Source organism: Echinops telfairi, unplaced genomic scaffold, assembly GCF_000313985.2.
Source record: "Echinops telfairi isolate 266 unplaced genomic scaffold, ASM31398v2 ScPeMD7_60;HRSCAF=208, whole genome shotgun sequence".
Taxonomy (NCBI): Eukaryota; Metazoa; Chordata; class Mammalia; order Afrosoricida; family Tenrecidae; genus Echinops; species Echinops telfairi.
Genome location: NW_022103958.1, coordinates 2,331,327 through 2,347,538, shown reverse-complemented (window position 1 = coordinate 2,347,538; position 16,212 = coordinate 2,331,327). Strand labels below are relative to the sequence as shown.

The 16,212-nt window shown below is 38.1% G+C and overlaps 1 protein-coding gene across 1 annotated transcript; it reads left to right on the top strand.

The window, feature by feature from the left end:
- The first annotated feature begins 4,422 nt into the window (after positions 1-4,422).
- LOC101646279 (olfactory receptor 4C15-like) lies at positions 4,423-5,388 on the top strand. The gene has a single exon (XM_004708471.3). It carries the CDS (start codon positions 4,432-4,434, stop codon positions 5,386-5,388), a length of 957 nt encoding a protein of 318 aa, XP_004708528.1. The 5' UTR covers positions 4,423-4,431.
- The last annotated feature ends 10,824 nt before the right edge of the window (positions 5,389-16,212 follow it).

The following is a 16,212-nucleotide window of genomic DNA, read 5'->3' as shown; positions in this document are numbered from 1 at the left end:
AGTCACTGGAGCATCAGAGGCAGCAGAGGTTTGACTAAACAAGGTGATGACCATTTGTAGCACCTATGGCAGGAAGTCTAATGAAGTTAGAGCTAGTGCCAGCTTGCCATCCTCAAATTAAATCCAAACAGCTTATGACTGCTCTCTTTATAGCATATTCTATTATTTCTGAATTTTTAATGTATTCTTCTGTATAATGTATCCTGTAAGTCCGTCTCTAGCTTGGTGTTCTTTATTGAGAGATTTTCTAAAAATAAAAACTGTTATTGTAGGAGCATGGTGCCTGAAGCACTGCCCTTTTATTTATAAAATTTCTATTATAAAATGGCCTTTAATTTTCCCATAGATATCACAAGGCAGGAAATTGGGGTTAACAAAAAAGGGACTTATGCAAATAACAGGGCACAGTCTTCTGACCTGAGATGCTCACTACATGCATTTGATGTCACAGAGACCATGAGCTCTCATTGCTTATGAATGTTTAAGTGGCTGAACCTCTAAGCTGTTGTGGTGCTAACATTGCTTCTCTCATAAAATGAGCTAGGCGGCTAAAATAGAACAAAGAAGGCTCAGTCATCTATCAGGAAGGAAACAAGTGGAAACCAAGAGAGGTAATTGTTATTTTTAATTCCAGAAACATCAAGAGTGTAAAAGAGGAGATGTTTGAGGAATCCGTAGAACTAAATAGAAGGGTAGAAAAACAGCTTCAAGATGAAGTTATTTCCAAGGATTTCAGGGAAGCAAACAGGCTAGGGTAGAAAGACAAAGGTTAAATATTTCTGGAAAAAAATCCTGGACCAAAAAATAGAGTGGACTAATGAATTTACAGAGTATTTAAAAATGAAATTTTAATCTATTGTTTTAATTTGTAGTAGTCATGCTTACTTAAACATATGTACATGTTTGTATTTGTGACTGATGTGCACATATGTAACCAGAGCAGCCCACTCACTGCCACTGAGGCAATTCTGCTTCATAGTGACTCTATAGGACAGGGTAGAACTGCCCCTGGGTGGACTCTGAAATGTGCATTTATATCTTTAGTGCTTGAAAGATAATTACATAATATATATTTAAAATGACAACCTCACTACTAATTCTGCATATGCATATATTTTAATAGATTATTGTCATATAATTCACATGATATCGTTAAATATCTCAATCACATTAGAATTGTGAAATCATTAGCACCATTATTTTCAGAACATTTTCTTCTTTTTTATACTCATTATTTTTGCTCCCTATTTCCCCCCAATCTCCTCTGTCATGCCCCTAGGTAATGATTAATCCACTTACTTTTCTATAGATTTACCTATCCTAGATTTCATAAGCAAAAATTACACAAAACAATAATAAAAAACAACAAACCCAAGCCCAATAGCAAAGACAAAACAGAGCAAAACCTCAATCAAAAAGAAAACAGAAAACATTAAAAATGGAAACAATTTTAAAATGAGTCAAAAGGGAGATTGAATGATAAGGTGTTACATTATAAGATAACTACATCTGCCATAATTTACTTTACCATGCTGTCTGTCTGATATCAAGTGTATTCCCTTCCCGGGACTATGGCTAGAGGGAATTTATCAGAGGCTTAATCCATGTAGGATCCTGCAAATGGATTTTGGGCTTCCACTGTCATTCATAGTTTTCTTCTCATATATTTCTGGATGTTATATAGCTACTTAAATAGGGACTTCTATTGCTATTAAAACAAATTTCTATTAAAACAAATAGGAAGGAAAGAGTGGGTAATGGGATTTGGAGATTGGACGTCAATTTTCCAAGGTCAAATCCCCAAGAAATGTTCCAGAATGGAACATTCCAGAATGGAACTCCTCAAAAGTGGCCTTGAGGAGACCCTCTGTACTCTTGTGTTCAGCGTATGAATATCAAGAAAGGAAAGACCAATCTTCTAGAAGAATTATGTGAGGAATAAACTTCTTCTTAAGATGAAAACATGAATTTAAAATTGATATCAGATTGAGTTAATGTCACCAAGGCTCCTGTTACTGTAGATTAGTATAGTTGAATATATCCAGTTTGTCTATTCTTTTTGTATAAAGCAGCTACCTAAAGCAGAAGTAGGCTCCTGGGTTTGAGAGCTACTAAGGGATTGCAGTTGTCATTTACAAGTGGTAGGCATTAAGAAAATTAGCATATCTAAACATTGACCAAATAAAATAGTTTATATTTTTACTTTTATAAAAAGGTGAGTCAATGAACTTATCCTTGAGTATAATTAGCGTTCATGGTAAAGCAGGAATTAAATGTCAATACAAATGTTGACAATTATCTGTCACAATGATCTGGTATCTTTATCTCCTATTGATTTTTTTCCTCATGTGTATTGTGTTATCTGATTCTATCAATAGAATTTTTATTTGATTCACTATCCAGAAGTGTAAACCACAGATTTTAAGTAACTTGTTCCATAACACATAACTCAATAAAGGAACATGGGTGTGAACCCAAGCCTATTTGCCTGTAGGATCGATGTTCTTACTCATTTTACTTCATGTCTCTGCTGCTTTCATCCCTCGCTAAACTGACCACTATTGCAAGATACATTAATATAATGTAGTTTAAAATAAATGATTGTTAACAGATCCAATGCTTTGAGTTTATTTTATACTTTGGATTTCTGGGTGACGGCTTGTAGATGGAGATGGCGGCAAGTAGCAGCATAAGTCAGGACTGGTGTGGCCTTGGGCTCTGTCTTGGAGGAAGTAGGCCTAGAATATTCCTTGGAGACCAAGATGACAAGACTTCATCTTACATATTTTGGACATGGCAGGAAAGACTAGTGTCTGGAGAAGGCTATCATGCTTAGTGAAGTGAAGGGGCAATAAAAAAGAGGAAAGATCCCTAAAGATGGACTGACCCAGTGGCTGCAACTTTGGGCTCAAGGATCGATTGTGAGGCTGGTATAGGAATGGGCAGTGTTTTGTCCTATTGTGCATAGTGTCCCTATGAATTAGAACTGACTCAGTGACATCTAACAACAACAACAACAGCAACAGCAACGTGCCCTTGGGAACATAATGAAATGGTTGTTCTAAAGCAGGCAAATAAAATATAATAACCTACACAGTTGTATATCTGTTAGTTTTATTTGTTAACTGTAAGTTGCATTCAACAAAATCAGTTTATTGGTAATTATCCCAATAACACCTACTGTTCTTTAATGTTGTCCCTTAGCAAAATATAATTCTATCCAAAGATTGACTGATAACTTCCTACTGAGCATTATCCTTCAAAACTTATGGAAAATAAACTCAAGAGTTGAAATAGTTGTTTGGCTGACTCTTGGAAACGCTTTCTATGGGCAAGGCAGCTGGCTTAAGTGATATAATAATAAGCACGATTTATATGTTTTTATTGAAACATAAGCAACATTTGCATATTTTCAAAATTGACCATCATCATGATTCTGTGAGATGATCAAGTAAGGTATATATGAATTATTGTATAATAAAATTGTGAAATTTTTAGCAGCTATGACTTGATAAGCTATACTTGATCATATTGGACCAAATTGTATAAATAATTGGTTAATAATAACTCCTCCAGAGTGTTTCTATGTATTTTCTATTATTTACGTATCTGTATGTGTTCTGCATATATATGGGAGGCATTGTCTTCTGACTGTAAGTAATTTGCAGCTTCTTTCTTAAGATGACTCATATGAAGAACAGAATATGAAGGTTCTTACCTTGACGGGTGAGTGGATATAGTAGAAAGGCCACCTTAAACTTTGAAGTTCTTAATATGTGTAGAAAAAGAAAACAAACACTCTCCTCACCTTTCCCTTATGGTCCCTTGGAAATAAATTGGGCCTTGGGGTTAGGAAAATCACAGAACTTCTTTTGTTAGGTTTTTAAATCTTAATTTCTCAAAGAATGGATTTGCTACCAGTAAAATGGGGATAATAAGACAACGTGGACAGTGTCATAAACACTAGGCACTAAATAATTGCTTTCCTTGCAACATTTCACAAACTCTTTTATTAGATTCTGTTTTCATTTTAAAATAATGAAGAAAAAAGGACAAAAACACTTTCTGTATAATTTGACAGTCTAGAGATAGGAACTTCTATTTCTCAATCATGGCTCTGAGTCAGCATTTTTCATCTTTGAACACAGTCCCATGTCAAGTTTTTCAGCAGGACCTGACTTCAAGGTTAAGGTGTTTACCAAGAGTGTTCTCATATAGCCCTTTGTTCATTCCCTCAGCAAGCAGGGCAGAAGCCTCTGTTTTGTCCCTAGAGTAGCACTTACAATAACTTTATTTGTGGATGCACCTTGTTGAACTTGCTGCTTGTTGAAGTCTGTTAATGTTATAAACTAGTCTGAGGCCAATATCCCTTTCTCATTATTTCAGATTCTGCACAGTCGCCGTGGCAGCTCTCATTCTGCCTCTGAAATCATGCAAAACCAAAGCCTTGTCACTGAGTTTGTCCTCCTGGGACTTTCACAAAATCCACACGTTCAGAAAATTGTATTTGTTGCAATTTTGTTCGACTACATAGCCACTGCTGGAGGCAATTTGATCATTGTTGTGACCATCGTCAGCAGCCCAACTCTCCTGGCCTCCCCCATGTACTTCTTCTTGGCTTTTCTCTCCTTCCTGGATGCGTGCTACTCCTCTGTCATTGCCCCAAAGGTGATGGTGGATTCCCTCTACGAAAAGAAAACCATCTCATTCGAGGGCTGCATGACTCAACTCTTTGCTGAACATTTATTTGCTGGAGCAGAGATCATTGTCCTCACAGCCATGGCCTTTGACCGCTATGTGGCTATTTGCAAGCCCCTGCACTACCCCTCTATCATGAACTGGAGGCTCTGTGGCATCCTGATGGCAGTAGCCTGGACTGGGGGGTTTTTGCATTCTGTAATACAAATTCTCTTCACTTTTCACCTGCCTTTCTGTGGTCCCAACGTCATTGATCACTTTTTATGTGATTTATACCCTTTATTAGAGCTTGCCTGCACCGACACTCACATCCTTGGCCTTTTTGTGGTGGCCAATAGTGGATTTATCTGCCTCCTAAACTTCTCCTTGTTGCTTGTCTCCTATTGTGTCATCTTGCTGTCATTGAGAACTCATAGCTCTGAAGGCCAGAGGAAAGCTCTTTCCACCTGTGGAGCTCACATTACTGTCGTGGTGTTGTTCTTTGTTCCCTGCATATTTCTGCATGCCCGTCCTCCATCGGCTTTCTCCTTCGACAAGATGGTGGCCATATTTTACACGATGGTGACTCCCCTGCTCAATCCTTTGATTTACACTTTCAGAAATAAAGAAGTGAAAAATGCCATCAGGAAGTTGTGGACCAGACTGGTGGTGTTTTCTGATAAACATTTTTTAACAATAAACTTAAAATAGATCTTCAAAAGCAAAGCAATCAAAACAGCCTGAGACACGACCAGAATATTGGATGGACCTTGTAAGAAGCTAATGTAATGCAGCTGACAAGCACGACGGTGGATTTCAGGAAATTTCCACCTTGAACCACTCCCATTGGAGTTGGATGAGGCAGCTCAGGATCCTCAGTCTTAAGCTAAAGCGAGTCCCAATCTGTACTTTCTTGAATATAATCATGAAAATTTCAGTAGAAGAGAAATCAGGTGTTTTATGATCTGCCCTTCATACTCTGATTTTAAAAACATTTATATATAGGGAAAAAACCCTAAGTGATTAGGAACAGGCATTTACTGGAACTATTACATCTGAAGAAAAGTGAATTTAGGGGACCCTGATACTGGGTACAGAGCCCAGGTGGTGCGCGGATTAAGGATTTGGTTGCAAATTGAGAGTAGCAGGTGGAATTCACACAGTGCTCCATGCGAAGATGATGTAGCTGCTTTCATACAGATCATCGTTTTGGAAATATGATGGTCCGGTTATGTATGTCCTGTATGGTTATTATGAGTTGGAATTGGCTAGAGAGCAAAAGGAAGTGATGCCAGCGAATATGATGGGAAAACAACCAGGGCTCAGAAAAGCAGAGATCTGGGCATTCTCAGAAACTCGTGTGTTCTTGCATCACATGGTTCCATCCTTTAACATGGACTCTCTATTACAGAACGGAATTGCTTGGTGAATTTGTTGAGAAATAAGAGTTGATCGGCCATTTTCTGCCTGCAATGGTTTCCTCTTAGGTTTGGTAGCTACAGTATAGTAATCATGTGTCGAAAAATAAACTAAAAAAGCTCACTGCTGTTGAGATTTCAACTCATAGGGACCCTATAAAACAGGGTAGAACAGTCTCTGGGGGTTTCTGAGACTAACTCTTTACTGGAGTAGACAGCCTCATCTTTATTTCTAGGAGCTGCTGGTGGGTTCAAACTACAAACTTTGTGATTAGCAGCTCAGGATTTAGCCTACTGTATCACCAGGACTCCAGTGGAAAAAAGGAAGTGAAGCATATTCTTTAGGGAACCATTGATATCGTTCCTGTGACTTCAATCAAAGGGACTTTTGAGAAACCACTTTCCTATGAACAAATATTCAAGTTGTAGGTGTAGTGAGCTGACTATCAGATAAAGAGAGGGTAGAGCTTTTTGAGAGTGAAAAGTAGATTTCTTCGGTAGATTATATTCAGTTTACTTCATGATTTGAATTGTATTGACTGTCTACTCAAGTGAACATAATTCTACTTGGACTATAATTGATAATGACCATTAAAATTCAGACACATCTAAATTCTGCCTATGTAATATAAAATCCCCCACACTTCATTTTTTTATAACATCTCTCACCCTCTAGTTAATTGACATATTGTGTTTTTCTGCATTCTCTCATAGCATCACTGTGACATAGGAATTATTTCTATATGGTTCCCTACTGTATTTTATAAAACAGCCTGTCACATGAGGTCGGCAAATATTTGTTGAGTAAATTCAAATAAGTGAGACAGCCTTTATGATTCAGAGTTAAATGTATCTATAATATTAGCTCATTCAAACATTAATTTTGTCAAAATGGATATAGACATTACTGAGGTTAGTCCTTTTAGTTTGAAAAGGCATGTAGTTCATACTTTACTGTAATACAGAGAAAGTTTGTAATTAATTCTTTATTCTAGTTATTTCACATAGCTATGTAAAAAAAAGGAAATAAATGTATTGTTCTCAACCTACTTTTTTACATTCTTTTTCCTATCCCCTACAAAAATAAATGCTGTTTTAATTATTTGAATTTTATTCTGGACATTTATTCAAATGTTGATTATTTGAATTTTATTCTAATTCTTATATTAATAAAATCATCTCTTTCTTTCAACTATTTTATATTATTGATTGAATTTGAATTTTGTCAGTTTCTAAAATATTCACTAACAACCTAACTTTAATAAGGAAAAAAATTACATGAACTGGGTTTAAAATAGGACACTAATTCATCTTAAAAATACATGTAAGAAACAAGTGTATCAAACCCCAAATATATGTCATTATCTACTCTCATTTTACATAATTGAACAGTTCCAACAGCTGCATTTAATAACACCTGGTTTTTCTATGGTAGAAACTGAAGTCCAGTTAGGTAATCCGATCATTTGAAACAATATTTATTAACAACTGGTGATTAGTTAGAATTGACTTGATGGCAATGAAGATAGTGGGTGGATGTAGTCAGTTCATGTCAGATCTTGAAAGAACCTCAAGGGATCCTGTACTTAACTTGGTTGGGGGGCAGTTCAATTGCCTTCTCTGAATCTCTCTCTCTGTTTGTCTTAACCTCACTCCCTCCCATCCTCTTCTCTGTCTCCTTTCTATTGACTGCGAGATGATTCTAGTTCATGATAACCTCTTGTGTACAGAATTGACATAGGTTTTTTTTTAAGGCTAGGATCTTAGGGAAACATTTTTCCAGCACTTTCTTCTAAGGCCACCAAGTGCATTCGTATCACCAGTCTTTCAATTAGTAGATGAGTGCTTAAACGTTTGCACCACTCAGGGTCTCCTCCATTGGCTATTGTCATTTTCCAGGTCAACAAAATTCATAGCAGTATTGTACATATCTCAATAAAAGAAATACCTTTAGACTTGTATTTAAGGGAGTAAATAGCTAGGAGGCTATATCTAGTCCCCTGTGGCTACACAATGGAAAGGGAGATTCCAAATCTTCACCAGGTCAATGTTTATTGTCACGAGGCAGTGGTCAGATGGGCCTCCTCCTTTGTTCTGTCCTATGATTTTTGTGACATTATCAATGGAATTACTGTATGCCTTGATAATTCTATTATCAATAGAATTACTGTATGGATGATTAATAATGTTCTCAGTCATAAAATGATAATGAGATCTCTAAAGTGTACCAGAGATATACACAAACCATAGATAAATGAATAGATTTGGGGCTCTCACTTAATTCTAGCCCCAATCTAAGAATTGGTTCTTATTATTCAGCCCTGCTCAATGCTTGCCTTCATGAGGAGAAATTGAAGATATGGCTGCTATATAAAGTGTGGTACAGAACCCAGATAGTCCTAAGCAAGCAGAAACAAGAGCATCTGAGAGTTTAGAGGTTTATCTTAAAACAAGCAGTCATCTAAGTGCAATGTGAATGAAGTCCACGTGGAAGAAGCACACCACCTGAGGGATCCAAGCGATGTAAATAATAAAATCCAAATGAAGGAAGGAATGGCATCAGAGCTGAAAACATGAACACTTGATTCACAGAAGGTTATGGATGACACTGAAAATCCAGTGCTCATTTGCACAAAACTCACACGGGTTGGGCCTCTGATGAATTCCCTATTTATTCAATGTCCAACTTCCACATGCACATGAGGCAATTGAAAATACCATACAATGGGTCATCCCCACCTTAGATCTTAAAGTAATCACCTTTCTTTAAAATTTTTTTTCCAGCAATTTTATTGGGTTATATCTTACATACCCTACAAATGGACATCCCCTTACAGAGGGGTCATGGGGAGGAGATGAGTCAGTCAGGGTGCAGTGTAGCAATGATGATACATACAACTGTCCTCTAGTTCCTAAATGCTTCCTCATGCCCCACCCTCCCCACTATCATGATCCCAATTCTACCTTACAAATCTGGCTAGACCAGAGGATGTACACTGGTACAGATAGGAACTGGAAACACAGGGAATTGAGGACAGATGATCCCTTCAGGACCAGTCGTGAGAGTGGTGATACCAGGAGGGTGGAGCAAAGGTGGGTAGAAATGGGGAACTGATGACAAGGATCTACATATAAACTCCCCTCTGGGGAATGGACAACAGAAAAGTGGAAGAAAGAAGATGTTGGACAGTGTAAGATATGACAAAATAATAATAATTTATAAATGATCAAAGGTTCCTGAGGGAGGGGGGAGCAAGGAGGGAGGGGGGAAATGATGAACTGATAGAAAGGGCTCAAGTAGAAAGCAAAGGCTTTGAGAATGATGATGGCAACAAATGCACAAACGTGCTTGACACAATGGATGTGTGTATGGGTTGTGATAAGCGTTGTACAAGCCCCCAATAAAATGATTTTTTAAAAAACTGTAGCCGCTTTATAAGGTGTCTAAAGGTGACGAAACAATAAGATATTACACGTTGATGTAACTATGTCTGCCATAATCTTCATCTAGAAACCAAGGACAATGCTGACAAACTATCAGAAGCAGCTGATAAAATACTTTCTCATCCACTCTGCAGCAGGCAGCTTTAAGCACTGCTGGAAGATCCTTAAGCAAAACCTTTGAGCCATTGTTCATTCCTGTTCCATGCTAAAAATCCATTCTAAACCTATGAGAGATGGAAGTGTTCCTTAATGAATTTTTCTCAGATACATCGCCATGGCTTTTGTTTCCTTCTGGGTGTTCACATTCGGTGGTTTCACGAACAGGTCACCATTGTAGCACTCCAGCTAGCTGGGCACTCCCTGAGACGCACAGAAGAACATCTCAAGACTGGAGATTGAGTCATGAAGGAAAGGGAGAGGGACTCAAAAGAAAGACACACACCCCCTCCTGAGCTTCTTCACTCACTGGTTTTTATTTATACTCCAAAGGAGAACATTTACAAAAGCTCAAATGCTGGGGCAAAACTAGAGCACAATGTATTCAGTCCCAAGGTGTTTCCATGGATCATTACTAACAAACATTCTTGCGCTAACTTTCTCATATGATTAATAAACATTCTCATAGGCAAGCACACTTTGACCTAATGGAGTTCTTTTTGTCTCCGGCAAGGAATCTCCACATCGTTCAGCATTTGCACAAAGCTCCTGGTACATGAAAACAGTTACACACTCAAGGTTTTCACAGTCATTGTGCCCAAGCAATCCTCCCAGGGGACAATGTTCCCTACAGTAATCGACTCTGTGGTGCTCTCTGTCTGATAACAGGGCTATTCACATCCTTGCTCTTCAATAAAGAAGATCAAAGAAGAATCAATTCATTTGAAATATGGTGCTGGAGAAGAATATTGAAAGTACCATAGACAGCTAAAAGGACAAACAGATCTATCTTGGAAGAAGCGCAGCCAGAGTGCTCCTTAGAGGCAAGGATGCCAAGACTTTGTCTTATGTACTTTGGACACATTGTCAGGAGTGACCAGTCCCTGGAAAAGGACATCATGTTTGATAAAGTAGAGGGGCAGCAAATAAGAGGAAGGCCTGTAAGGTAATGGGTTGATATTCTGGCTGCAACAATGGGCTCAAACATAGGAACAATTGTGAAGAAAACTGCATGACTGGACAGTGTTTTCTTCTGTTGTGCAGAGGGTGACTGTGCATGGCAATGGACTTGAAGGTATCTAACAACAACATAAACTTCCTGTGGTAGGCTGGGTTGTCTAGAGAAACAAAACCAGTGATATTCACATAAGCACAACAAATAACTTTAAATAAAGAAGTAGTTTTATATCAAGGAGATGTCCCAGGCAAGTCCAACTCTAGACCGTGGTCCAATGCTAGCCGGCACCCTCTTCAGACTCATATGCTGCAAGTCAATGTGTGAAACATCATATTATGGAAAACATTGTGAAGAATAAGAATTTAATTAATCGTTTGTGTTCATGCAGATCTTGTACAAAGCCCAAAAGACCCTAGTTTGAACAGGCCAAGGGGATACTGCAACATTTAAACTCAGTAAAAGTTTATACCAAGTTTGTACTTTTTCAACATATTTATTTAGTCTTTGTGCTGAGTACATTATTTGAGAAGCTGTATGATGTAAAGAAGAATACAAGATCGGATTAAAGAAAGGCTCATTAACAAGCTACACTATGCAGACGACACAATCCTGCTTGCTGAAAGCTGGAAGGACTTAAATCCCTTACTGATGAGGATCAAAGGCTAAAGCCATCAGTATGGATTACAAACTTAATGTAAAGAAAACTAAAATTCTCACAACTGGAACCATAGACAACATCGTAATAAACAGAGAAAAGATTAAACTTTTCCAGGCAGTCATTTTACTTACATCCACAACCAATGCTCAAGGAAACAGCAGTAAGGAAATCAAAGGACATGCTGCATTGGGCAAATATGCTTCAAAATATCCAAAGTGCTAAAGACAGAGATGCAACACAGAGGACTAAGGTGTGTCTGGCCCAAACCATCATATTTGTATTTCTAAGGGCCTCATTTGCATCCCAAACCTGGACCAGAAATAAAGAATGGAAAGCAAGAGATGTGCATTTGAATTGTCATGTTGGCAAAGGGTATTGAAAGTAGCATGGAATGCCAGAAGAGCAAACAGTTCTATCTGGAAGGAAGAGCTCAAAGATTGTATTCTAAGAGAGGTGATACCGGGAGGTGGGAGGGAAGGGGGTAGAAAGGGGGGACTGATTACAAGGATCTACAAATAACCTCCTCCCTGGGGGATGGACAACAGAAAAGTGGGTGAAGGGAGACTTCGGGCAGTCTAAGATATGATAAAATAATAATTTATAAATTATCAAGGGTTCACGAGGGAGGGGGGAGCGGGGAGGGAGGGGGAGGGAAGAAAAATGAGGAGCTGATTCCAGGAGCTCAAGTGGAAAGCGAGTGTTTTGAGAATGATGAGGGCAACGAATGTAAAAGTGTGCTTTACACAATTGATGTATGTGTGGATTGTAATAAGAGTTGTATGAGCCCCAATAAAATGATTTTTAAAAAAAAGAAGAATGCTCCTTAGAATCAAGTTTAGCAAGACTTTGTCTTGTGTGCTTTGGACATATTATCAAAAGAGAGAATTCCCTGGAAAAAGACATCATAATTGTTAAAGTTGAAGGTCAGCAAACAAGAGGCAACCCTTCAAGGAGACAGATTAATATAGAGATGGGGGGACTTGAAGACTTAATTTGCCATGATTTTATGATAGAAATATATTGTTTAGAAGATCATAGGAGAATTATATCGTTTGCTAAGACATAGCTTCACTAGAAGTCCTCCACAGCTGTGACCCTCAATCAAACCCCTTTTACCTGTCTCATCAAGAGTCCTTTGATTGTGTGCAGGCATGAATTCTCCAGCGTACTAACGAAGTCAAGTTCTCTTCTTCTCTTAGGGTTATGAATCCTGAGCTGGTTTGCTTTACCTTCTTAAGAGCCCGCCCTGGTATACCTAGCCTGTCTGCTCAAGACTTAAGGTCTCTACAAAGGCAAGATTTGCAATATATAATCTTTGTTAGAACATAACTTTGTTGTGTTCATTTGTGTCTGTAATTTCAAGATTAGTGTCCATCTGAAAAGCTGTTTCACTCAGCCTGAAAGAACAGAGAGAAAGAGGGATGATCATTAGAGGAAAGATCCTTTTCCATGCATGTGGAAAAAAAACTTAGAATCTCTCTTGTGAACTGATAATGGTGGCCTAGCAATATAGACCCTCTTTGTGCCAGCCCTTCAACAATAACGGGTGCAACAGTGGGCTCAAACATAATAACAAGTATCAGGATAGCACAGGACCCAGTAGTCTCTTATTCTGTTGTCTCTAGTTTCCCGAAGAATTCAAGTCAACTGTGGGCAAATAACAGCATCCATTACCCATTAAACATGATACTGAACAGCTCAACACCACTCCCACCCCGACCCCCCTTGACTTCTGAAGCAAACCTGGTCTCACTGTTTTGTTTTGTTATAAGGATGTACTCTTGCTAAAATTAGCTTATAAATTATGTTATTACCTCTATGTCAAATTTTGAAATAAATTTTATAAATTATCTGTAACACTGAGGTGGCCTAGTGGTTGTGTGTTGGGATGATGACTGCATGGTCAGTGGTTCAAATCACTAGCTGTACCTCAGGAGAAAGGGTTAAACTCTCAGAAACTCACTGGGGGTAATTCTACCCTATCCGATAGGGTCAGTCAATGGCAGTGAGCTTTAGTATTTTTTTTTTAATCTGCGACCTTGCTAAAGGTAAACAAATGTTCTTTACTTTTGTATCTGACCTTATCTCCGCATTGCTAAGACAAGTATATGGTCCAAAGTTCTCACAGTGTCTTATTTCATCTCTGTTCTCTCTCAGATGCTTTATATTATGAAGGAAGCAATCTGTTATCTCTCACATCTCTAAAAATATATTTCTTGGCACTGCTATCTTCATTATCTAATTCCTCATTTATTTCCCCTCCTTTGCATAAACACTCAAGAGATTACTATCAGGCCCACCTCCTTTCCTTTCATCCTTTTAAAAACCTCTTCACTTATCTACTTTGGTATCTGATAATTCTGAAAATAAAATACCCTTCTCAAGGTCACCTTGGAAAGCTATTTCATTAAATTGAAGAGAAATTGTCCATTTCTCATCTTAGTACAACCATGACCAGTATTTAACACTGTTAACATCCTTACTTTTCCTTCACAAACTCTTTTTTTAATGACTAACCAAAAAAAAGGAAAAGAAAGAAAGAAAACATCGTCATTGAGTCCATCCCAACTCTTTGTAACCCTATGGAACACAGTCGAACTGTCTCTTTTGACAGCTCTGGGTATAAATTTTCTTGGGAGCAGAAAGTCTCATATTTTTCCTGTGGGGCAACGGTTGGAGTTGAACTACTGAGTTTGCCCGGGTGGCATAGTGGGTTACATGGCCAATGTACTGAATTTAATATCTCCAACCTAGACTTCTAGTATCTTGAGAGCTGGAAATCCAATAGTTTCCATTGCATGGCATTTCCTTCAGACTGATGAATATATTATTTCAACTAATAAGTCCAAAGCTCTATTATTGGTTCTGCTCCCATCCCCTAACAGACTGCACTCCTGCCATCCTACATCATGACTGAGAGCATATTTGACCTTTTTGCTTTTCTTTCCACATACTCACCTTAGTAAGGCATCTTGCTGGCTTGAACTTTAGTATATACCCCAAATATAAGACCTCTTTTTAATTTGTATAGATGTGATCAAATTTCTAGCCACCATTACCTTTCTTCTGGACTATTGAAATTGCTTCTTACTAATTTAAAAAAAAGAAAAGAAAAAGGATATAGGGGAGGAGCGATGAATAAACAAAACAACCCTCCCCCGATCAAAAACAAAACAAAACCCAAAGCCTAATTGCTCAGAGATATGAGTGTTTTGCAAGCAGTCGTGTAGTTTGAAATCGAACTACAAAAAGGAGACTCATATTGATGGGAAAATTCAAGTCCTCGGGGCACCCCTTCATGACCTCTCAGGGAATCTCTTAAATTCCAGCTGGGAATAAAGGAGAAAATATGTGCTTCTTTCCTTTCCGTTGCTGAGACCATGTTGGATGCAGCACTTGAGAAGCAGTGGAGAACATTTGCCAAGTTGGGTGCCTGTGAGGGTCTTTCTCTCGGTTAGTGTAGAAGTAAGTCTTGGAAACAAATCTCCCCTTGTATCCACCCACTCAATGCACTTTCCTCAGTAAAGAAGATGAGATTGTCATCACCAGAATATCCAAAGAACTGATGGATGGTGAGACTTATAATTCACATTTGTGTGTGTGTGTGCGCATTTCCTGAGGGGGTTTCGCGGTGCAATCTAGTGCTTAAAAGTTTGAGTGTTGTGGTCAGACTACCACATTTAATGTTTGGATCTGTCAGTAATGTCTACATTTGGGCTAGTTACATCACTTTTCTCATTGTCAGATGCCTCATTATTAAATGGAACAATAATATTAATAAGGTTTGGGGAAATATATGAAGGAATACATGACAAGCAAATAACAACTTTTATAATAATAACTTTTTCTGGCTTGGGAGTATTTACTTACAACTTAATGTCTAATAAAGTTGAATCCAGGTTCAGCTTGTCATGTTCAAATCAAATCATATCACTTAGGTGTGGGACAAATACACATTTTGTCTTAGCTTTTTCTGTATCATATTATTCTTTCTGTGTCAAATCTCGTTGATGCCCCTGGTGTTTTATATTATAAAGTAAGATTTTTCTGAGATTCTAAAGAACTGATTAGAGGTTTGGTAACTCGAATGCTGCTTTTTCTGTTTTAGAATCTCTCTCTCTATAAGATCTGACTCATGCTGACTCTACAGGACTGGGTAGAACTTTCCCACTGGGTTTCTGAGACTATAATCTTTAAGAGAGTGAAAAGTTTTGTCTTTCTCTCAGAGTGGCTGCTGCATTTGAACTATGGACCTGAAGATTAGCAGCCCACTGTATGATCAATCCCTGACTAGGGTTCTGAATAGACTCAATGGAATTGAGTTTTTGAGTTTTTGGACATATTTGATAGCCTTTCATTTTTCCATGAATATCACATGGCTGGAAAATATGATGATAACATCTCTACGTGAAATGACAACCTTCCTACTAACTGAACATATATTTTTAAATGTTACATAATTAAAAGTTGAAACAATTTGCTGTTGTTTTCATAAAGATTGGCATTAAATAAATTTTGCTATTTCCAATTTAAATGAGTAGGAAGGAAATAGTAATGAGAATGTTATCTGGCAAGGAGGCAAACTTACAGGAAACAGCTATAAGGGATACCCCGGAGCCCATGTTTCACAGCTGGGTTTTAGGGCATCCTCAACAATTCTGTTAGAGCAAATTGGTGTCAGGAAAGGAAAGAACATGGGATCTTCAAGAAGAAATAAAGGTAACTCTCTTTCCATAGTGGCCTGGGGTGTTCTGCCAAAATGGTTCACTACTCACTTGACCCAAAGCCCCACACAATCAGTCAAATCAAGAGGGTTGAACTTTGTGTCCATCTTAACAAGACCCAGGAAACTACCCAGGCCATTAAAGGTATGAATATCCAGAAAGCCACCAAGCATTTGA